This window comes from Mesoplodon densirostris, chromosome 12 (assembly GCF_025265405.1).
Source record: "Mesoplodon densirostris isolate mMesDen1 chromosome 12, mMesDen1 primary haplotype, whole genome shotgun sequence".
Taxonomy (NCBI): Eukaryota; Metazoa; Chordata; class Mammalia; order Artiodactyla; family Ziphiidae; genus Mesoplodon; species Mesoplodon densirostris.
Window position 1 is genome coordinate 58115971 of NC_082672.1, and position 24081 is coordinate 58140051.

Sequence of the window (24081 nt, forward strand, 5' to 3'; positions counted from 1 at the left end):
CAGTTTGTAATAATGATTTTCATACTCCTGAGGGAATAAGTACATGTATTGAGAGAAATTTGAGTTGACAGTAAAAATATTGACAGTTAATCCATGCCCTAATACAAGAGCAGATGGAAATGTCTTGCATGAGTTCCAATTCATTAAGCAAATGTGACACTATTTTCTATCCATTTTCGTTCTGGGGATTAGAGTAATGAAATGGTAATATAAATGAAGCCACTTCTCACTGTGCTGAAAGTAAGGTGTATAAAACAAAATGCTAAAATGGATTTTTAAGGTTTGGTAGTATAGTTTTCTGATATCTGAAAAATTTTACTTTACAATTTAATCATTACCACATTATTATCTTTGTAGTATACTTTGTAACTTTCTTAACATTTATTAATAGTAAGCTTATTTTATATTTTAATGTGACATGAATTTACAGTTTAAGAGAATTACTGTTTTTGAAATCACATGGGCATATTTTTTAGGACTTTTAGTGAAAGGGTTGTTAGTAAGTGATCCCTGGGTATATTTATAATGATATATCTTGGGTTATTTTAAATTTGTCATTTTTCAAAGTAGAAGTCCTGTTTAAGTTATTGGAATATAAAAGATGTTAATTAAAGCATACTGAATGTTTCAACCCATTTTAGATCTTAAAATTCATTATACATCTGTTTATACTTAATTCCAAAGCATTTTTTTAAATGTAAAATTTGATGTGATCTCAACATTGCCATTTGACTTTAGCAAATAAACTAAGTAGCTTTGGATTTGTAGTATTTCACACCTTAGATATGAATGCCTTAATCTATTTCATTATAGTTTGCTAATTAATGTTACATCGAAGTACAACAGCTAAATTTGTGGTTGATGTAGTTCATTTCAAAATGATAGCAGTGATATCTCTAATAATGCAACAGGTTATATTGACAAACTTGGATTATGCATTTGTTAAGAATTATACATCATTTGCAATCTAAAAAAATAAGATTATCATCATTCCCATAAGCGACTTCAAAAACAGACCTGAGATAACACAACAAAAATGTTGAGAACAATCTGACCCCCTTAACCTCTTCACTCTTCAAAGCATAGTGAGTTGTTTTTGCTTGTCTGTTTTTTTTTTTTTTTTTTTTGCGGTACGCGGGCCTTTCACTGTTGTGGCCTCTCCCGTTGCGGAGCACAGGCTCCGGACGCTCAGGCTCAGCGGCCATGGCTCACAGGCCCAGCCGCTCCGTGGCATGTGGGATCTTCCCAGACCGGGGCACGAACCCGTGTCCCCTGCATCGGCAGGCGGACTCTCAACCACTGCGCCACCAGGGAAGCCCAGCATAGTGAGTTTTGATTGTCATCAGTCTCTATAAGCTGATATACTGGCTAAGAAAAGCTTTGGTTTTGATTTGTTACCTCATGTGTTCTTTGAGTTATATAAGGGCTTATTTCCTAGTTCAATATTACTGTAGTAGAAGGTTTATTAAACTTTTCTTTTTCTCTGCTATAGTATGCTTTTAGGGGACACAAACAATTCAATATGTAGAAAGCAAATAGACTTATTACCACAGCTCATGTCAAATGGTCTCTTCTAAGAACTTCACATAAGTACCCTGGGCTTACCTCCTGCTCTTAGTACCCTGGATCTCCAGTGACTCATTGTTTGTGTTGCTATTTTGTGCCAGTTATGCTGTAGTATATGTGTTGTTTTTTAGTATAAACTTCTGCATATACTAGTTAATATTAAAGGGTAGTTTTTAAAAACTGTGTGTCAGTAGTAAAGCTTCCTCCAAATTTGGAAAAGTATAAACATTCCTAGAGTGGATCCTTGGTTTCCTTTTCATTTCCTTTTAGTGCTTCATTCACTTATTTTTGTCCCTTTTCAAATAAAAGCCATTATCAGTACACACTTGTTTAGAAGATAGTGTCATTTGGTTTCTTACATTGTAAGACACATTTTAAGTAAGCCTGTGTATTTTGTACACTCACACTACAATTTACAGACAGACTACCTTTACTGAGTTTTAATGAGTAACTGCTTAATATCACAACTTAAAGAGAAGTGACTATTGTCTACGGTGAGGCAGATATCATTCTGGGATATTTATAATACTTTATTTGATCTGTGTATAGGTGGTCAATCATATTTCTTTTTGAATAACACAGTGGAAGTTTAAATAATATGTGACCTCTTTCCCCTTTTTAATTTATCTTTTCTTGTCTTATAGATGCTTGTGACCACACCAGAAAAATGGGATGTAGTGACAAGAAAGAGTGTTGGGGACGTAGCTCTTTCCCAAATTGTAAAGCTTCTTATTCTTGATGAAGTTCATTTACTTCATGAAGATAGAGGACCAGTATTAGAAAGCATAGTGGCACGTACTTTACGTCAGGTAAGGGGAAGTTATTTGTAAGCTTATTTTGAGGGATAAGTTTTTAAACTTAAATGTAACATTCAAAGAAATATTAGTATGTATTGTTCATGGGGATAAAGATAATTTTCGTAGGGAGAAACCTTCAGCTATTTCATTTTTATGTTAAAAGTACCCTATTTTTCTTCCTCCCAGGTCTTATGTTATTGAAGTCTCTTTAAATTAACCAAAATAAATACAGGAAAACTTCTATTCTAAACCTGTGTTTTAAAGCTAAATGTAACTTTGACTAAGCAGTATTAAAATATGGTAGAGCATAGGAGAATTATTAATTGTTCATCCATTTCTCTCCATGCCTGACCTCTCCCCTCACTGAAAAAAATCTGGAAATGATTTATATTTTCCTTAATATACTAGATAAAATGAAATATCTCCTAATGTGCATAATCTTAATTGTTATTTTTAAAAAGGGACGTGTACTTGTTGTCTCTAGTTTTGGACCTTTGTGGTTACTCATAAATTGTCCAAATTAAAATTGGTAATTTCATCAATGATCTGTGATTGTTTTCTGTCACCCCTCTTTTCATTAAGTGAAAAGATATCTTAAAGTACCCATGACTATTAAAATGATGTTTGTTGGTAGATTGTGCATGTAAAGACAGTAGATGAACACTAGTTTTTTAACATAATCAAGAACTCTAATTCCTTGACTTCCCATCTGTTATTGTCTCTGATCTGTATTCTCCTGGCTTTATTTTCATTCTGAAATAACCAAGACTCCATGACCAGTTTTTTCTTTTGTCAATAGCCTTAACTTATTTATCCCCTGACTCCCTGGCAAAATTCCGATTGAACAGTCAATTGAACAATTGAACAGTATGTTTCCCTCCAGTCAGATTGCTAAACACTAGCTGAGATCACACAGGGGTGGTGGAGACTAAGGTCACTACACATTCGTAGACTCTGAATTCACCTGAATCTTCGGGATTTACCCCGTAACTTCGGAGCAGCTTTCCTTCTTTTTTCCAAGCTTCACCAGACTCCTCCCTCCTTCTTCCCCACCCTGTCGTGCCTCATTCTTAGAAGACAATACTTTTTACTGAGTGGAAACACAGGCCTTCATGGTCGAACTCCCTCAGTTTGCATCCAGAAAAAACCTCCCTGCCACCCAGCAAAAGCCTCAAACCCCTTCCCAGATCTATCCTCATCATTCCATCCCTCATCCTTTAGTTAGAGGCCCCCTGTCCCCTTGTCTTGGACTCCATTCCTTTCATTCTGTAAGTTATCCCTTTTCTTTTTCCTGGGTCTTTAACTTCTCCTCTGTGAGCACTGTGCCTTCAGCTTTAAAGAATTGCAAAGTCCCACCCATCTTTATCAAAATGCCTCCCTCAAAGTATCCTGCTCCAATAACTTCTGCTTAGTAAAGCTGTTTTTACCACTCAGCTTCTGGAAATATTAATCTGTATTCAACAACTGTGGTCTGGTTATTGCTCCAGCATAGGTCATGAAAAGTTTTTTTGTTTTTTAACCAGGATATAACTCATTATTTCTTCAGAATTGAAACTCTTTTCTCTTGGACTCCATGATGCCACCCTTCCTTGATTTCCTTTACTTGATTTTTTTGTCACCTACTTAGTTGCTCTTTCTCAGGCTCCCTTGCTCTCTCCTTTTCTCACACTTGAAATGTTTACATTCTCCACGATGTTGGTTTGCAAATTGGCTTTGTACACAGAGGGCAAGGAGAGAACTGAAAAAAGAGGCAGACCACTCCAGATTGGTAGGTGACAGTTTTAATAAGCAAGGGAACTTACCTTTGAGGCTTGTCTTGGGCAACTGCAAGATCAGTCGACCTCTACACCTGCCTTAACTATATGTAGAGGCCTTAACTGACTTCAGTCACATATACTGTCCAGATGGTCTCAACACCACATTGCTGTCTCAAGGCTGCATCCTCGGGGAAGCTTCTAGCTCAGGGAAGGCAAGCGGGATGCTTATTCCTAGGACAGCAAAGGGGGTGAGGATCCTCTGATTGACAAGGTCTAGCTTGCGGATTAATTGGCAGTCACATCCTCTCGGTGACCTTTTCCAACACAGGACTCTGGTCACTTGCCATCTTCTTTTTTTATTCTACATATTTACCCTGGGAAAATAACACTTCTATGCCTGTGTCACTTAAATCTCTGCATGTGGTCCAATCTCCCCGCTGACTTCTATTCCTCTCCAAACACAGTTGTATGTTTCTACTCTGATATCCCATAGACATCTCTTGCTTAGACACGTCAGAAACTCTGCCATCTTCCCTCCCTATTTATAAATGGCATGACAGTCCATTTGATTCTCAAGCCCAAACTGAGTGTGTGGGAGCCACACTCAATTGTTCCTTCTTCCTTAACACTCACCCTCACCCCCAATGGCTAGTTAGGTGTCAGTTCTTTTATATTTTGTATCCTGAATAGCTCTCATCTAGGACTAGGTATGGGAATTTAATATGAAGGGAGTACAAAATTTGAGGAAGTCTATATTGCATTTTCAAATGTTTTAAAATAATGTGCTTTCATCTGGTAAATCCAACATAAAATTCTAGATGAATTAATGATTTAGCTATACCAAACAAAACTCAGTGCATTAAAGAAAATATGAAAGAGCATTTAAAAAATAACCTTGAGGTGGAGAAGCTCTAAGCAAAATGCAAAACTCCAAAGGTTACAAAGGAAACGTAGCGCATTTGGATATGTAACTATTAAAAACTTCTGACCAATAAAGATACCTCCAGAAAGTTCAAATGTAAGACAGAATAATAGAAATTATTTGTAGCACATGAAATAAAGCTTAAATGTCCTTCATAATTAAAAGGTTATTGTAAGCTAGTAAGAAATATGTTTTTTTTTAATTTGGAAAAAGCACTTTACAGTAGAAATAAAAATTCTGAAAATCATAGAAAAGATGCTTAAAAGGAATCCAAATCAACATGAGACATTTCTCTTACATAGATTGGCAAAGTGAAAAAAGAATGTAATTTGAAAATGCTCACTAAACTGTGTTTTTACTTCTTGAAATCTAACCTATGGAAATAATAGCACAGACACATAGATATAGTAACACCAGTATTCACTGACGCTTTCTTGTTGGTGTAAAATATGTTGGAAACAACCCAACTGTCCAACAAAAGAAGAAATGGTTTAATAAATGCCATTAATTCATAAAATAAAATGCCACTTTGCAGTCTTTAAAAAGAACGAGGTAGAGCTATATGAACCGGGTTTGAAAGATATCCATGTTATATTCTCATTGAAAAGACACAATATACAGCACAATCCCATTTGTGTAAAGAAAAAAAATGCAACATATTTATATTCTCATTCACTCATTTAGTGAACATTTATTAGCTACCTGCTGTGTGCCGGCTACACAGTTCTAGGTGCAGTGGTTATAGTTACCAAATAAAGTTCTTGCTTACATTTAGATTTTTAAGGTGGGGTAGAGTAGGGTGCATAGATGTGGAAGCATATGCAACAAGCTGTAAAAGTGGTTTTATAGTAGGGATGGAATTAGAGGACTCTTTAGGACATGTTTGCTTTTTACCGTATAAAAATATGTGCATGGGGCCTCCCTGGTGGCGCAGTGGTTGAGAGTCCGCCTGCCGATGCAGGGGATACGGGTTCGTGCCCCGGTCTGGGAGGATCCCATATGCCGCGGAGCGGCTGGGCCCGTGAGCCATGGCCGCTGAGCCTGCGCATCCGGAGCCTGTGCTCCGCAACGGGAGAGGCCACAACAGTGAGAGGCCCGCATACCGCAAAAAGAAAAAAAAAAAAAAAAAAAAAAAAAAAAAAAAAAATATGTGCATGCACATGTACAGATGCACATACATAAAACACAAAGCATTGAAATATTCAAAGTAGACACACAAAAATCAGAGGTTTTAGCTAATACCCAACTTAAGAATAATGTCAATAATACATGTAGTTGTGAGACAAAGGTGAAGCATGGAGAAGTCTGCCACTGCCATCACTGTTCTCCTTTCTTGCCATGGTGGATATGCTCTGGCACAGATTTTACTTGTGAGGTCTCGAAAAGAAGCATGCAGGGCATCATTTACACAAAAGAGACCTATTTTGATCATGAGATTTTTTTTTTTTTTTTTTTTTTTGCGGTACGTGGGCCTCTCACTGTTGTGGCCTCTCCCGTTGTGGAGCACAGGCTCTGGACGCGCAGGCTCAGCGGCCATGGCTCACGGGCCCAACCGCTCCGCGGCACGTGGGATCTTCCCAGACCGGGGCACGAACCCGTGTCCCCTGCATCGGCAGGCGGACTCTCAACCACTGTGCCACCAGGGAAGCCCTGTTATGAAATTAAAAAAAAAAATTTTTAACAGCTTTATCGAGGTAGAATTGATATACAAAACAGTGCACATGATTAGTGTATTAGGTAAAGTGAGATTAGTAGTTAACAGAAGGTACTATTTCCCAAGGTGATACTTCCCGATTATGAGATGTTTTGATTTGATACCTTGATACGTACATAGCTTAGTGATCTTTTCAGGGATCCAGGCCACATAAGTCCATACATTCCTGGTTTGTTTGCATTGAGCCACCTAGAGAGACCATGTCCATCAGCTAAAAGCATTACAAAGATAAAGCTTTCCTGCAACTATAGAACATTAGAGGTCAAGTAAATACCACTAGTACATTTGCCAGGAGGTCTGTCATTAGCATGTTTACAAGGGGATTTGACCAGGGCACCTTTCTTTCTTGAGCATTCCCAGTTGAGAGAGAAAATAGATTGCAGGCCTGCTTCTGATGCTTTCTGTACATATGTACACAGACACACACACATTATGTACCATATGTACTTTGAAGCATTCGTTATAAATGTATAAATATTTTGTAAATTATGAATATATAAAGTATAATTTTCTATATATAGTTTATAAACTGTGAAGTAAAATATATATTGTAGGTTTGTTTATTACATATGTAGTATAATTATAAACATATCATATGTTAACATATGATATAGGAATATATAATACATTGTATGTAATATGGATATATAATATGTAAATATACATTAATTCATCCTACACATTGGCTTCTTCATAATATAGCCAAATTCCAATTGTATAGTTTATCACTTACTATGCTTATAAACCTTTGATGACTTGCTGTTTGTTATCTTAAGAAAAATGTTTAAATACTTTAAATGGACGTTAAACACTACTGAAGCCCTGACCTATTTATCCAATTTTAACTTCTCCATCATATTCCTTAGCTGATGTAGGTTCCAGCCACACAAAACCATTTATTCCTTCCCCACTTTTTTTCCAATGCCATTGGCCCTCTTTCAGAGGTAAAACTAATCTTACTTACGTCAGAGTGTATTGTTAGTTATGAGATGAAGGGTTGTAAATGCAAAATTATATATTATTGCTCCACACGTCCATCTGTTGAAAACTTACTATTCTTTTGAGTCTGCCAAATATCACTTCTTCTATGAAGTGTTTCCTAGTTTACCACTCAGAATGAATTACACCTTTTCTGTGTTCCCTCTGTACTCCCTTTCTTTGCACATTTTTAGCACTCATCACAGTCTTCCTTATAATTTCACAACTTAACTATAGGTAATTCTGTCTTTATATGTGTCTCTCACTAGATTTTAATCTCCTTAACAGAATGATCTATATGATTCTTCTCATATTTCCAGTGTATTAGTGCAGTGCTCATAAATATTTTTAGAAAAAACAAAGTTCCTTTTTGTTTGTTCCTTGTGATTACCAGACATTCCCAGTAGATGGCAGTGCTTTACATGGCACTTCAACAATTTGTAACTAACATAGACACACCATTGGTAGCTATTCTAATGCAGTGTAGATTCTGTTCAGTTTCTGAAGTTGCATGGTGGAATTAGGGACTAAATTCACAACATACTTGGCATGAGTGAAAGAAATTTGGAAAATAAAAAAGTATAATGAAGACCTAATCTTTTATATTTAACAACATTGAACTAACATTAGTTGTCGTAACTAAATTTACTTTCAGTGAATAGACTTTGTCCAAACTTAGATTTTATGTGAGGGAAAACACTATAAAAATTTACTGCCTAGTTTTTGGGCTAATAATAAAGAAGAAACTGTAAAATGTTAATTTTTTATAGCTTTCAACTATTAATATTTTCAGATAACTGTATAGTGTATAGAGTTTTGAGATGTGGTTTAAGACATAAACTTCCAACTTATCCATATTTTAAAGAATATATTTCTCATACAGCCTTATCTGTGTTGAGAATGATATGATTTTTTTAGATTAAAAAATACAGTTGTTGTAAAATGGGGTTTTAGCAGAAAAATATCTCTAGTGTTTGCAAGATATCATGTATTTAACATCAAAAGTCCTTAAAAATATACTCAATAACTTTTGTGTTGAATGATTTTAAAACTAAAAATCACCTTTATATCCTTTCACATCACCACCAATAGGAAATAGAACTATGTTATAATTAAAATTATCATTCTAATTACTGTAAAGGATTCTAATCATAGCATGTAAAGGAGATTTCTTAAATAATAGGTAGGGTCATCAGTTTCCCTTATTTAGGGTTCTCTTGTTTGGGTTGGGTTTGGTTTGGGAGCCATATGTATATCTCATAGGTAGTGTTTTATTTAGTCCTCAAAGAAGCCCAGATAGAACCCATAACAGTGAGTAAGCAGATTCATTTTGTCCTACTTACAGAATGAGTTTGGAAGGCACAGGGCCTTTCTAAGTGCCTGTAAATAATATTTGTGTGAGGGAGTGAACTTAGGCCCTTGTACTTTCCCAGCCCATATATGCATTGTATAGAAATATCCAAGGAGAAATCTGACATTGGGAGCTGCTCACTTAGGTATAATAACTTGAAGATACCAGCATGATGCAAGCAAGTTTTGACTAAAATTAGATGTAAATAAGAGAGACATAAAAACTGAAAAAATAGTTAAAATAGTTGCCCAAGTAAATATATCCCATGAATCCCCTTATTTTACTTATGATAGATAGCAAGAAGGTGAAAATGACTTAAAAGTTCCTAGATTTAAAAAATAATAATATTGTATAGTCTTTTGTTAAAGATTGAGAATCTTTTTATATGCATTCTCTCATAAAGGAATTTGGTCGAAGGTTAATTAACTTACCAAATTCATTCCAAGTCTTATGTACTTTTAAAAATCACATCAGAGGTTTTCAAACTTTTTTCCCAGGTAAGAAACACTTTTTTAAATTAAACTTTTACATGGAAGCCTAGTATAGAAAAATATGAAAGCATGCAGGATTTGAAAACCCAGATAGAAGGGATATTATAGGTGCATGGGGCTGCAGAATGCCCCCCATACTTCTGCAGAACCCCTAGGGCTTAGCTGTGAATGGTCCTGGACTGTTCCCTTTAGCAACATTTGGCATCTTAATTTAAAATGGGAAGTTTTTATGTAATGAAAGTAATACTTTCTCTTGGCAAATGCTTAACTTCCTGTATTGTAAATATAAAATATAGAGAATTTGAATAATATAATTAATGTCATAAAGTGGTCAAGCACATAGAATTGTATACCCTAAAAATAGATAAATTATGTTCATCTTAGGTCTCCATGGGACATTTTCTCAAAGCAGAAATTGAAAAGATCATAGTCTTTACAAAATACGATAGAGGGGCTTCCCTGGTGGTGCGGTGGTTGAGAGTCCGCCTGCCGATGTGGGGGACGCAGGTTCGTGCCCCGGTTCGGGAAGATCCCACATGCCACGGAGCGGCTGGGCCCGTGGGCCATGGCCGCTGAGCCTGCGCGTCTTGAGCCTGTGCTCCGCAATGGGGGAGGCCACAACAGTGAGAGGCCCGTGTACTGAAAAAAAAAAAAAATACAATAGAAATTTAGAAATAACCTCTATATGGTAAAACAAAACTATACACACACACACATACACATCTATATATGCATATGTATATACAAACACATATATATGTACATACATTCTACACTTTTGTATTTGATAAATTGAAGACATAAAACCCAACCACTTGAAAGAATAGTCTTCTGACACTGAGAGCTCAGTAAGTGATCATGAAAGGAAGGAAGGGAAAGAGAGTGACAACACTATTATTAGAAAATAATGAAAGTTTATTAAGTACAGACAGAGTTTATAATTCAGAGTTTGAATTATACTCAAATGAAACAGGAATGTTGGGACTATAGTAAGTTAATTATTAAATTTTAAATGTTTGATAATTTTAAACAGAATGTTCTAAAAAAATGGAAAAATAATACAGTTGAAAAAAAATTAAATACAAACTAGGAAGCCAATAGAATTAGATTTATTAGCTAGAATCCTTCTATATTTTTAAAAAAGCAAAAGCTAGGTTTTAAAAAAGGAAAATAAACAACAAATCCAATCACAAATAAGTAGAAAACCTATGAGTAAACAAAATTAAAAAGGATAAAGATACTTTAAAAACGTTTAGAGATGGAAAAAGATGAGAATACTCTCAGCTATCATCATAAAAAGTACTTGAAAGAGAATGGAATAGTGTCGTGTGCTCATCAGCAGTAAAATGGAGAAACTCCGTGGCATGCGAGATTTCTCATGGTCATTTCTACACTTCTGCATTTCTAGCTCGTGCCGTTAGTGTTGCTAAGTACAGTACCTTAAACACCATTCTTTCTGGCCTACCTGGCAGGTCCTAGCCGCTCTCTTAGAACACCGACAACTGTCACCTCTGCGTGCCTTCCCTGACTTACCGGAGCTTGATTAGTGATCTCTCTTCATTGTTCTCAGTTTTTAGAAGGTGCTACTATTAATGGGACACATTACACTGTTTTTTTTGTAATTTTTACAGACTCTTAAACCCCTGCTCTCCTGGCTTTGTGCCCATCATTAAAAGCTTAATAAATGATTGGCGAACAAATTAATTGATGTTTTCAGTAGAGTTCAGCAACAAAATTAGAATATTACACCCCACCAGTGAACACAAATAATGCAGCTTAGGACATTCTTTGAGTAGTTTGTGATTTTCTTCCCCCAAGTTTTGGCTGTTGTTCCACACAAACTCTCCCTTATACAGTATATCATTTTGAATTTAAATTTGTGAAACACTAGAAGAATCTACCTTAATTATTTCAGACTTATGTGGTTGTGTGTTTAAAATGAATTTGAAATTATTGAACTTGAGAATAAAGAGCATATACTTTTAACACCTGAAATTATAAAGTGGTAAAGCTTACACTAAAACCTAACACATGTCACTTGCCTTGTTAAATTCTTAGGGGGGATAAAAAACAGAACAGAAGAAACCATTTAACTAAGAATGTTCCAGCTTAGAAAATGTACTAAAATTATACTTTTAATCACTTTATATCATTCCACATGCCAGATTTAGGCCAGTTTTTTTTTTTTCACATTATCTGTCTTTTAGACTATGTGTTGTTATTCTCAATTTCTTCAGTGATCTTATTTAATTGTGACTACTTCATCGTTTATACTCTTAAAACTTATTTTAAACTTAGTACAAATCCAGATGGGTTGAATCTATCTCATATGTTAATTAAAATAACCCCTATAGGTTGAATCCACACAGAGTATGATAAGAATTCTTGGACTCTCTGCAACCTTACCCAACTACCTCGATGTTGCTACGTTTTTACACGTTAATCCCTGCATTGGACTTTTCTACTTTGATGGCCGCTTTCGACCTGTTCCTCTTGGACAGACATTTCTGGGGGTTAAAAGTGCAAATAAGGTAAACATTTGTTTTAAAACTTTTCTTTTCCAGAAATATTTTTGTTGATGTATTGTTTAATACTTGTTTGAGGTTAGAGACTCCAAAAGACCATTTCAGTCACATTACAAATATCACAGCCTAGAAAAAAAAATCAAGCACACTTCCTCAGCTATATGTAGTAGAATGTCTCCTGCTCCAAAAAGCTGCTTGTAGTAGTTTGCATTGCTATTTTCAGTGTATATTTTGTATTCTCAGCTAAGAACACAAGATATATATAAGAATATGTTTCAAAAAGTTAATTTGATAGGGTTGAAGGCCAATGTGAAATAATAAAAGACTTTAGTTAAGTCAGTAATATATATCTTGATATAATATTATTCATCTAAAATAAGTAATACCTTATATGCAATAGAAAAATAATTTCATGATAGCAACTATTAAAGGAGGGGCTCTATTTAACTTATAATATTGTATAACCATCATATTAATTATATACATAAGTGGCATTTCTGAAATTCTTTGCAATGTTTTAAAAAGTCTGTTTATCTAATTCCTTAAATAGTATTACCATGTATCATTTGCATTATCAGGGTGCTTATTTTAGGCTTTTATAATGTCATGAAGGAATATTTTGCTTAAAATTTATATGTTTATCATTCTGTTTAATGACACTTTTTCCCCCCCTGTGGAGGAAATAGTTTTAGGAGAAGATTCACGGGCCATATGACCTCTTTATAAAAGAAAACAGGATAGAATCATGTGTTACTATGTCAACCTTGGTCTTTAGTGCATTACATTACTTTTGTCTAAAAACAATTTTATTAGTAAAACAGGGTCATTTTTAGCCTACAGTATTATAAATAAAATACTCAGCTTAGAAAATACTAGAAGCCAATGTCACTGCAACAGTTAAAATGCTCCATCTGCATTGCATAAAAGTAAGGTATGTTTAGAATTGTGGGGAACCATTTCAGATGGATACATAGAAGAATAGCTCATGATATGGTAATAGTTATGTGTTTCAAGAGCTTTTCAGTATTACTTGCTGCTTGTTTTTTTTCAGCCATATCTTAATATATATTTGATTATTTAGTTTATTTTAATGTATCATTAGAACAGATGTAGAGCTGTTTATAACATTAGATTGTTCTTTCAGCTTATAATTTAAATGATAGCAGATGGTTCTCACAGAAAGATATAGAGAAGGAAGTGTTTTCAGATGCTTGTCAGGGGTCATAAAACTTATTTTCTTTTAATTTCATCATAGAAGGTGGTAAATCACTTCAAGCTAATTAACTTCCATGTATTTTTCACCACAGTATGTTAGCATTGTAATCACAAAAGGAATGGTGTGAGATGTTGAACTGTCGTAATTATTTTTGAAGGTTTAAAAATTTGGCAAAATTTAAAAAATATTTTTACAAATCTTACACAATGTAAATAGTAAATTAATTATATATATTAGTTATAAATATGCATTTTTGTCTTACTAAAATGTATTAGTGTTGCACTCAGCTGACATACACAGTTGGTAACAAGAATTCCCCCAGGGTGTTGTTTAATATATTCTAACTGTTGTTAATTTGTCATTTCTTATAGTAAGAAATCCTTATAGATTTCTGAGAGTTTCATTCAGAAGCTCATGATGTGATTCAGTTGTTGTGGAAGAACACAAAATAGGAAAATGGTGTCCATGACACGTCTAATGTGAAATAATGGCTTTGACCAGAGCTCAATCCAAATTCACCAAAAAAATTACTGAGAGTTTTGTTTGGAGGAGTTTTTGGTTTGTTTTTTTATCCAATCATTAATGGAGAGTAAATTGTCTTGTGATTATCTCATCTTACTTAATCACTATAAGTCATAAGAGTTCCAGAATGTTAAAATGTTTCCTTTATTAAAACAAAAAATCTAAATTATAGTCATTTCAGATGTGTAACATTTTCATCCCCTCCAGACTCTTAATAAATGTTAAATAGAGAGATGCAGGCTGTGTCACATGCCTACTCTTTGAGGTAACTACCATACCTTTTTGGTTGGAAGCTGTCTCATCATTAATAGGGAAAATGAGACCTTTTTTAAATTCATTAATTTGATATTAAATTTCCAATTAATCTGGAACATGTTTCTGTAGAAAAATATCTACCAAACTCTGTATACATTTAAGAAATAGTATATGTTTCCATTTTAGCTTTATATGCCATGATATTCTACTGGTAATATTCCAGTGATTTTGAGAATTACACAGGAAAGCTCTATGTATAGTTTTATAGACTGAAATAGAAGAAAAACAGTCTGAAGAATGGGCTTCTCTGGGGAAAGCAGTGAAAAGAACTTTAAAATTATTTTAAAATATCTCTAACTAGAATATTATTCTTAAACATATTGTCTTTAAAAAACTTGCATTCTTTTTTTTTTTTTTTTTTTTTTTTGTGGTATGCGGGCCTCTCACTGTTGTGGCCTCTCCCGTTGCGGAGCACAGGCTCCGGACGCGCAGGCCCAGCGGCCATGGCTCACGGGCCCAGCCGCTCCGCGGCATGTGGGATCCTCCCAGACCGGGGCACGAACCCGCATCCCCTGCATCGGCAGGCGGACTCTCAACCACTGCGCCACCAGGGAGGCCCAAAACTTGCATTCTTATAAAGCTAGTACACTGAAAGTATTGCATGAGGTATTTTATTTGTATTTTTCTATTATATTGTGTTTATTTCCGATTGGGTTGTTATATATCAGGTGTTGATATTGCATTTGTTGTTTCTGCGTTCTGGCTAGTCTGAAAGTAAAAGGAGATGTGTCGTAATTGATAAAGTTTCCTTTGTGGTTAAGAAGTTTATAATTGCTTCATTTGATATTTTTCATGTTTTAAAAACTTTAAGGTGCAACAGTTGAATAACATGGATGAAGTATGTTATGAAAGTGTTTTGAAGCAAGTAAAGGCTGGACATCAGGTACACTTTATTTTATCCTGTTTTTAGAGAACAGTTAATGATTAAAATTATCAATTTTATGCTCGTAAAAATGTTCTTCAATTCTGAGATAATAATTCACAGGTTTTATTTCTTAGTAATTTTTTAGCCCACTGGGTAATCATATAAGTCATAAAATATTCATAGGTAATAGTATCATTCCAGTATTGATAGATCATGCTGTTTTGTTTGCCACTTTTATTAAATAGATAAGAGAAAGGAGAATTTCATCCTTTACATTTCAGGTTACTTCTTTATTTATTTTAAAGCACCAACCTTCTCTCACACATCAAAAATTTTAATTTACTTACATAATGTAAAACATTTAAATATTATATTATTCTTACTGTTTTCTTGAAGTCGTAGCAATTGAAATATATATAGTAAATTTTCATATTGTTTGGATATTAAGCACTTTTAAACTTCAAAGTTCAAGATCCTCCAATCAAGATGGTTAAAAAAAAAAAAGTGGAATGTGTGTAGCCTTTTCAGATTGGTTTCTTTCACAATGTGTATTTGAGGTACACAAATCCCTGTCTTTTCATGGCTTGATAGCTTATTCTTTTTAGCACTCAATAATATTCCATTGTCTGGATGTACCACAGTTTATGTGTACATAACAGCTGTGGATGGGTTTTATGTGGACATACGTTTTCAGTTCCTTTGGGTAAATACCAAGGAGTGTAATTGCAATATCAGTATTTATTAAACTACTCAGCCTTTCTCCATATAATCTCATGTTATAAAATATGTCTTTTAAAAATGGAATGCATCCTTATTCCTGAATGTTGGGAAATGTAGCAGTTGTATCTTGTAATGTAGGTAGGTAAAAGTCCAAGTAAATGTAATTTAAAGAATCCTAGGAAGATTATGTCCTCTTCCTCTTCTGGTATAGTTCATTCTCTCACTGTTACAGGGGCTAACATGTCCCGCTAGAAATCATGATTTACAAAGTTCAGATGCTGGCTGGGGGTGTTTGGTCAGTAGAGATTAGATCTCACTGCCAGCCCTTTCATTCTTAGTGTGAATCCATCCATTGCATTACTTTTCGAAATGAAAACTGCCATAGGGCAGGCACTTGTAGTAGTAAATTCAGACCAAAGTTGAGATGGAGAGCTAGGTTCACAGTGCTGGTTCCTGTTTAGAGGACAGACTAGGTTGGGAAACGCCAGGGGAGGCTTCAGGCGGTCGGGGGCTGGCTGCTGTAGGGCAGGAGGAACCCGGAAATGAAGAGTGTACAAAGATGAGGCAGAAGTTGCACACAGGCATTACCTCCCACCTTTTGTGTGCATGTCATGGCATCCACCAGTGCCAGCCTTTTAAGGACCACCAAGCTGTCTCCTTCCCCTACACTTTTGTCTGGCTAAAAATGCACTGTGAGTGACTCTGTAAAGTGTGGTTACAGTTTAAGAACCCACTGAAACACTTCAGTGTCAGAGTTCCTGTACAGATCCGTGCTTACATCCCTCTCCCGAAACAAGAATGGAGCAGGATAAGCATGATCGTTTTCAGGTTCTCTGCCATAAGAAGTAGGGTTTAGGTTGTAGGTCTCCCAGTTTCTGTTTCAGTGATTAGTGATGATGTTTGTTTTCCATAAAAGTAGGACTTTCTTCAGTTCTCTAGACATACCTACATATCTATTTACTTTTTTTAATTGTAAAAATAAAATAACAATAATAAGGAAAATTTTCATAGTTCCACTATTATTTTACCATTTCAACATTATTATTGTAATGTTTATACATGTCCTGCTGGTCTTTTTTTTTTTATCCATTTGCACATGTAGCTTTTAATTTTGCTCATTCAAACTTAGTTTTAATTACTAGCTACAGTCCATTGCTAAATTATAATTACACTGTATATACAGTTTTATATTCAGTTTTCCTTAATGAATACTAAAGATTTTTCGTTGTTCCTACCTGGTCTTCACAATTTTAATGTCTGTAATAGAGAGAAGGGAGTTTTTATTCAAGTTCTAAGTTTCAGATGCCATGTAAGTCACTTCGGACTTTTAATCTTCACAGTCTTCTGACATAAGCATTAAATCTCCTTTTGTTAAAAGAGAAAATGAGCCTAGGACATGTTAAGCAGCTTCTCAAGGTCATACAGCTAGTAAAAGGTCGCTCCAGGATTGCAGTACAAGTCCGTGTTGATAAAAGCCCACAGCATCTTCAGAACTTTACACTGCCACTTTGCCATTGAGTTGACATTTGTTGATCCTTTTATTATTGGTTATTCCTCCATTATTGAGTACTTTAAATGTTTGCAACTTTCTGTTATTAAAAAATAGTGCTGCTATAGTGATCATCTTTCTGCCTATTATTTTTTCTGTTGAAACATTTACTTAGGGTAAATTCCCTGAAATAGGATTATGGCTCAAATGGCCATATTTTGTGGTCTTACCACATGATTCTATAATGCATTCCGAATGGGTTATAACATCTTATTGTCATAGCAGACCTACAAAGGATTTTATTAAATGTATGCCATGTTCTGAATAGCATCAAGTAGTGTGATGTAAGATTATGATCTGATGTGTGTTTGCCATTTTGAATTTGTTTTACAATTTTAAGTTACGTAAGACACAGTGGTGTTTTACCAGTGAAATTTTTTTCTTAGGTAGCAACAATTACCTCTAAATCATGATTACAAAAGCTCATGTTTTACATACCATATTGTTCATGATTTGCTTTGGGTATGGACTTAACTTTCAATTAGAAAAACCCATTCTTCCCAGTGCTTTTGCTTCATATGTGATCCTGTGGTCTTTAACCTCTGTAATTGTGTCTTTAAAATGTTTAATATAAAATATGATTAGTATAAAAGAGGGTGACCAATAAGAGTATAAACAAATTTAACACTTGGGTACACGAAAAAGCAAAAATGAGGGGAAAAAAACAAAAATGAGGGGGAAAAAATCCCTGAATTCTATCACTCAGAGATAGTTTCTGTTGGTGTATGTCCTTCCATTTCTTAAAATGCATTTTACTCCCTTAATTTTCTATCCTTTTTTCTCCGTTATCTCTATAGTTTCTCTATTTTCCCTACCTCAAAATATGACAGAACCATACATAGAAGCAGTAACATGTAAATTAACATCTTAGCTTAAAGATGTTATAATTTAAAAATTTGTGTTCTATGCAGTGTTGTTTTTTTAGGCTTTGTGTACCAGTAGAACAGGTTGTACTACGTAAGACTGGGTTGTAAGGAAATACTGTTGGTTAAGTTCCTAGTATAGTGTCATGTACATGGGGACTCTGGTAAATAGAATCTCATTGTGAAGAATTGCTCATCTTCAAAGATCCTTAGTGAGTCGGGGCTGTTGGAAAATACGAAATGCATCAGGACCATGGCCCATTAGTTGGTATTTGCCTCTAGTATTGCTAGTACTACAAATGCCCAGACCAGTGCCTGCAGGTTATAAGTACTAGGTTAAGGCAGCATCTTAGTCTTTTACATTAATGTAATCATCTCAAGTAAAAAACTCTTTTACAGCATAATTTGAGAATAAACCTCTCTCTTTTTCAGTTTTTTAAATTATCTGTATTATGTATGTAACTTCAGGAAAGTTGCCCAAAACTAAAATCTTTTTCTGTTTTAGTCTTTTCAAAGGGATCGCTCTGTCTGTTTAAGTCTTCTGTTAGCAAGTTGCTCTGCCAAGTACCATTTGGCTTATAAGTTCAGTTAGCTTGATAAGTGACAGCTTCTGCTGACTGTCTTTGTAATATGTCCAGAACTGGAATTGCAGTGTGCATACTTGGAAAAGAGGACTGTTATACATTTTGATTTTGGAAGCTGAGGTAGATACCTGTTTCAACAAGGCTAGCAATCTTTGATTTAATCCATCACACAAGAATTGCTACTTCACAGTAGTCTTTGATTACTGAGGCTCATGTGGAAGTTTGTTTTCAGGGGCTTAGAACCTCTCACTGGATTATTTTTCTCTTTTTATCACCCTGAAGAAATACCTTCTCTAAGCTGTGGTCCTCTGCTTTTATTAGAAGGTTAACAAAGAACTCCACAATAGAATAGAGTTTCTGAGTTTTGTTTTTTCCCTTGTAATTGAGGTTGAATATAATGTTATACTAGTCACTAGTGGTCTTTGTATAAGGTTCCAAGTGATAAATTTCAACAAATGAATTTGTATGTATCCATCTGTCAGAAAATGAAAAATAGGTAATTCAACAATCTTTTACCTTATTATCTAAAAAACTGACAGCCAGTTTAACTCTTCAGTTACATTATTCTGCCTGACTGTAATGACTAAAAGGTCTAACTATATGTGCTTCATTCTAAGAGACTCTTCTGTATAAATGTTTTGTTGTACATATAAAAGTACAGTAAATTGTGTGTGTGTGTGTGTGTATACACAGAGAGACAGATACAAAAACAGAGACAGAGAAACAGGAGACAGAGAGAAACAGAGAGCTTTGCTCTGGAATTCAGTTATATTTGTAACTAACTGGACATTAGTGCATTGTTATTAAGCAGCCAGCTATGTATTTGATCAATGTGCTTTTCCTTAGTAATAGGGGAACATAAGTTATTTCTTGTAGCACTGTGTACCTAACAAACCTAAGCTTTATTTTGTTGCCTTTTAAATATATCTTAGCAGTTAGTATATAGTAGTAAGAAATTGTAAGTCAGTCTATTCTAATCCAGGAAAACAAATTGAATTTTCCTTGCGACAACCTCATGTCCCCCTCTCTTTTTGCCAGCTTGTTAAAAATTCTTCCAGTGAATACTCCTTGATTCTATTTGTTTGCTTTCAGGTTGTTTAGTATTTTGGATTTTCTCTCTAATTGTGGTGTCCCTAAATAATTTTATTAGCGCAACTACTTTTCAGACCATTATTAAGAAGACTAAAAATATGTGTCCAATAAAAAAAAGAACTATAGGGCTTCCCTGGTGGCACAGTGGTTGAGAGTCCGCCTGCCGATGCAGGGGACACGGGTTCGTGCCCCCGTCCAGGAAGATCCTACATGCTGCGGAGCGGCTGGGCCCGTGAGCCATGGCCGCTGAGCCTGCGCGTCCGGAGCCTATGCTCTGCAACGGGAGAGGCCACAACAGTGAGAGGCTCACGTACCGCAAAAAAAACAAACAAAACAAAACTATAACTCTAAGGCAAATAAATACTTTTCATGCTAAAAATTGTTTCCTCTTAAATATATAGACAAATTAATTGTTTCTCTCTGCTTAGATTAAATTAGAATAAAGCAAATTTCATGTTCAAAAGCCATGCTGATGTTCTCTGATTATAGTAGTCCATGGGTTTCAGTATACCAGTCATCTACACTCGTGTGTTCACGTACTTAATAGATTTCATGTGCAGCTTTGTCTTAAAAGTATTAAAAACAGTAGGAGGCAGTTGTGTTCCACTCAAGCATGTGTGATGACAGGTGGAGAAAATCTTTTCAGGTTGACTTTTCAACAGTCGTACTCTGCAAGACTTCAAGCTCTTCTTGGCTACTGGGAAATTAAAAGTTGGTGATTCAGCCTTTAATTTTGATCCGTCTGCTCAAACTAATGAGATGTCTCATTTGTAAGCTTCTCTTTGGGTTACCAAATGCAAGTACAGCTCTATCATTCCTGTTAATAACTCCCCTTCTCCGATGTAACTCGCAGAATGGGAAAATAGTTGATGCCTTAACCCTATTGAGATTTTTCTTTTTATACAAATTTTGTTACAGTCATAGGAAAAGAAATTAGAAACTGCCTCAGAGATTATGGCATATTTTGTAAGTTAACTTGTTCTTTTTTCACATTATCAAAATGTTAAGACCCTTAATCAGTAACTTCTTACTCAAAATCTACCTCCAGTTTCAAGAATAAAAGGTTTTGCAGTGTTAAAGGGAAAAAAATCATCTTCAACCTTGGATTAATGCTAAACATCAGCTTTTCCTTATTCACATGTGTCTTCTCTTTCTTCATTGTTTATAAGTTTTTCGTAGATGTTGCTGTCTCTAATAAGAAACCACCTTTAAAACTTGGCCGATAATTATGGATTAATTTACTATCTAAAAGGAATTCTTTTTGTTTCCTAGTGTTGCTTTTTAGCTTATATAAAAGTAATTATGTACAATTGAAAGAAATTTTACTATGCTAACTTCAATAATGGAACTTTTCCTTTGGCCCTTTTGCCTAAAAAGTTTTCTTCCTCCAGGTACAAGCGTCTCTAATTCTTGGTACTAATGTTTCTGTCGTATCAAATTTGTCTAACATGAACTTTATTGGTAAATTATTTGAGAGCTTCTTTCTTTTCTGCCTTCTTTGCTTCCCTCCTCCCCCAAATTGACACATAATCCCAAAGGAATATAAGAGCAAAATTCTTAAGAAGGAGACATTTGCACAATTATGAGAACAAGAATTAAAGACGTTTCTCCTTCATCTTTGCTGCTAAAGAAATATTTCAGGTGTTTTTTTACTGTAAGAAAATCTAAAGGAAGCATTCACTAAACCTCTACCTATGGAAACAGAAAATCCTCCCCACCTACCAGAATAAAGCTCTCATGAATCTTCTATCAAATTGAGATTTCCTTATCCCTCCTTATTTTACAGGCAAAAACTAGTTTTTGGTACTCTTGAGTTCTGTATTTTAGTTTTTAATTAGTATTACTAGTGTTTACTTAGAATTTTTTTCTTCTCTCTGTATGATTTCTATAGTGTATCTGTGTACAACATTTGGTTAAAGTGAAGGCGAACACAGAATATCATCATCATAGAAGGAATTTCTGGTATGACATAATGAAAATTCATTAAAGAAAATTTAATTATATATTTAGCAGTCAAAATTTTTTAATTAGTATAGTTCAGGGACAATAATTTCTTATCACTGTCAGCTGCAAGCTTGATCCTGTGATCACTGTACTGCATATTTTGGTCATGCCTAATTCAGGAACATGGAAAACGATGTCAGTCTAGGCATTCTGCTGTTTCCCCTGCCACAGGGTTTCAACTAAATATTAAGTCAAAGCAAAGCTTGACACATCCTTAATAAAAGTTTACTTTTTTTTAAGGCAAAGTTCCCTTATGACAGTAGCTCCTGGTTGAGAATAAAATAATCAAAGGATTACAGAGAGGTTGTAGAAGTGGAAGTAGTTGCAAAATGCCAATTTTTCTTTGTGCCTTTCTTTTCTGGCTCTTGTGATACAAAGCTCCTTGCTTTCCTCTCTCTTCTAACCTTTTGAGCCATCCTTTTTCTTTCCTTGTAGCCTTTTCCTTCTCTACCTGGCTCGCTCTTAGACCCTTTTTTAAATTTAGCACTCTCTCTTGTATCATTCCATCCCAGTTAAAACCTTTGTAGAAATAACTCATATATTTATATTCCTAACCCAGACCTCTTCCGTAAGCTGTAGACCCATGTGATCGTGGCTGGCCTCTCCTCTTGGGTATCACAGATGTAGTATGTCCAAACCAAATACATAATTTCCCCTCTAAACCAGTGGTATTTCCTCCATTATTCCTTGGTTCAGTGAATGGCACGACTATAGATTTAGTTCTGTAAAACAGAAGCCTAAAAGTCACCCTTTCAACTCTCTCTCCTGTGTTCTCATTTCTGATCCCTCATGAGGGCCTGTCCATTTGACCTAAGTGTCTCTCAGATCTGCCTGTTTCCTTACATTCCCTTCTCCTTCTGCACCGTCATCTCCACCACCTAATCCAGATACCCATCATGTCATACAGGACACCTCTTAGCTGCTCTACCTCTCTTAACTGTTCGATGTCCATTCTGGCCTTGCTCTAGCTGTTCTGTATACTGCAGCTAGCTAGAATGATCCTTTCAAAACAAAGCTCCAGAGTGACCCATGAATACTTAAAGCTCCTTTAAAAGGGCCCAGGGGTTCCTATAGTGTTGGGCCATTACCTCCCTCCTTTCTTCTTCATCACATACATGTCTCTCCCTCATTTCCTACCTCCCTGCTTCCTGGCCTTCTTTCAGACCCTCATCATAGAGATGCTCTTTCACTTAACCTCTGAGCTTTTGCATAACTTGTACCCTCTGCCTCACACATTCTTCTTTATTCTCTGCTTAGTTGACCTCTACTAAATCCTTTAGATTTCATCTTTCTTAGAGAAGCCTTTTTTTTACCTCCCTCTCTCACCTCCCTATTATGAACTATATAATAACATGGCATATGTCTTCCTCCTATTTCTTGCTGTAGTATAACATTTTTCCTGGCTATTTTTGATTAATACCACTTTTCAGTAGAAGATCATAAGTCCCATAGGAAAAGGGCTATCTCTGGTTTTGCTCATCATTGTATTATCATGGTCTCAACAGTACCTGGCACACAGTTGGTGCTCACATAGTGTGTGATGAATAAGTGAACGGAAGATGTGGTAGTCTTTGTTAAGTCTGAACTTACTCTTAAAGGATTAGGGAGCAACGAACTTCAAAGAAAATCAAGAAAATAATAATTAGTTCCACAGTAAGCTGAACATCCAGGCCGAGGGGAGAACAACCTGGAGAAGTGGAACGACATCAAAGATCACTTTGATTACTTTCTTAAGGAATTTTTTCCCCCCTGTAGTCTGTAAAGATCAATGAAAGAATGTTGGTATTCTCCTTAAAAATGTTTCATCCCATACAGTTACTCTTAATATCATTTCATCTAGTTATAGTCTTTTCTGTTCGAAGTTAGAAGTATTAAATTATCTCATTTTCTCCTAAAATAAAATATCCATCTGACTTAGCTATTTTTCATGATATAGATATCATTCATGCCACCAGTTATTTTAAGTTAATATATTCTTTCTTTATTTCTATTCATTAAGCCCTAGAGGGGTAACCTTTGAACCCTTTTAAAACTTCACATTTTTAAGGGAACAGAGAAAAGTTCCATTTTTCTGAACTATAGCTTACCATAAGGGTACTCAATTATATTCTTGAGATTTTATATATAGCAGTTTCTTTGTTAACCTTGTAATGTTCTCTTCATTTGCAAAGGGAATACTTTTTGATGAGGAATATTATTATTGCATTTTTCCTTCATTGTTCTTAACATTACTTTTTTCCTACGTCTCTG

At 35.1% G+C, this 24081-nt stretch overlaps 1 protein-coding gene across 1 annotated transcript in view; it reads left to right on the plus strand.

The window, feature by feature from the left end:
- Positions 1-24081, plus strand: part of ASCC3 (activating signal cointegrator 1 complex subunit 3) — a 336448-nt gene that overhangs the window by 132998 nt on the left and 179369 nt on the right. The window contains exons 11-13 of the mRNA XM_060114407.1: positions 2211-2375; positions 11931-12107; positions 14966-15037. Coding sequence (XP_059970390.1) covers positions 2211-2375; positions 11931-12107; positions 14966-15037 — 414 coding nt within the window. The remainder of the gene's footprint in view (positions 1-2210; positions 2376-11930; positions 12108-14965; positions 15038-24081) is intronic.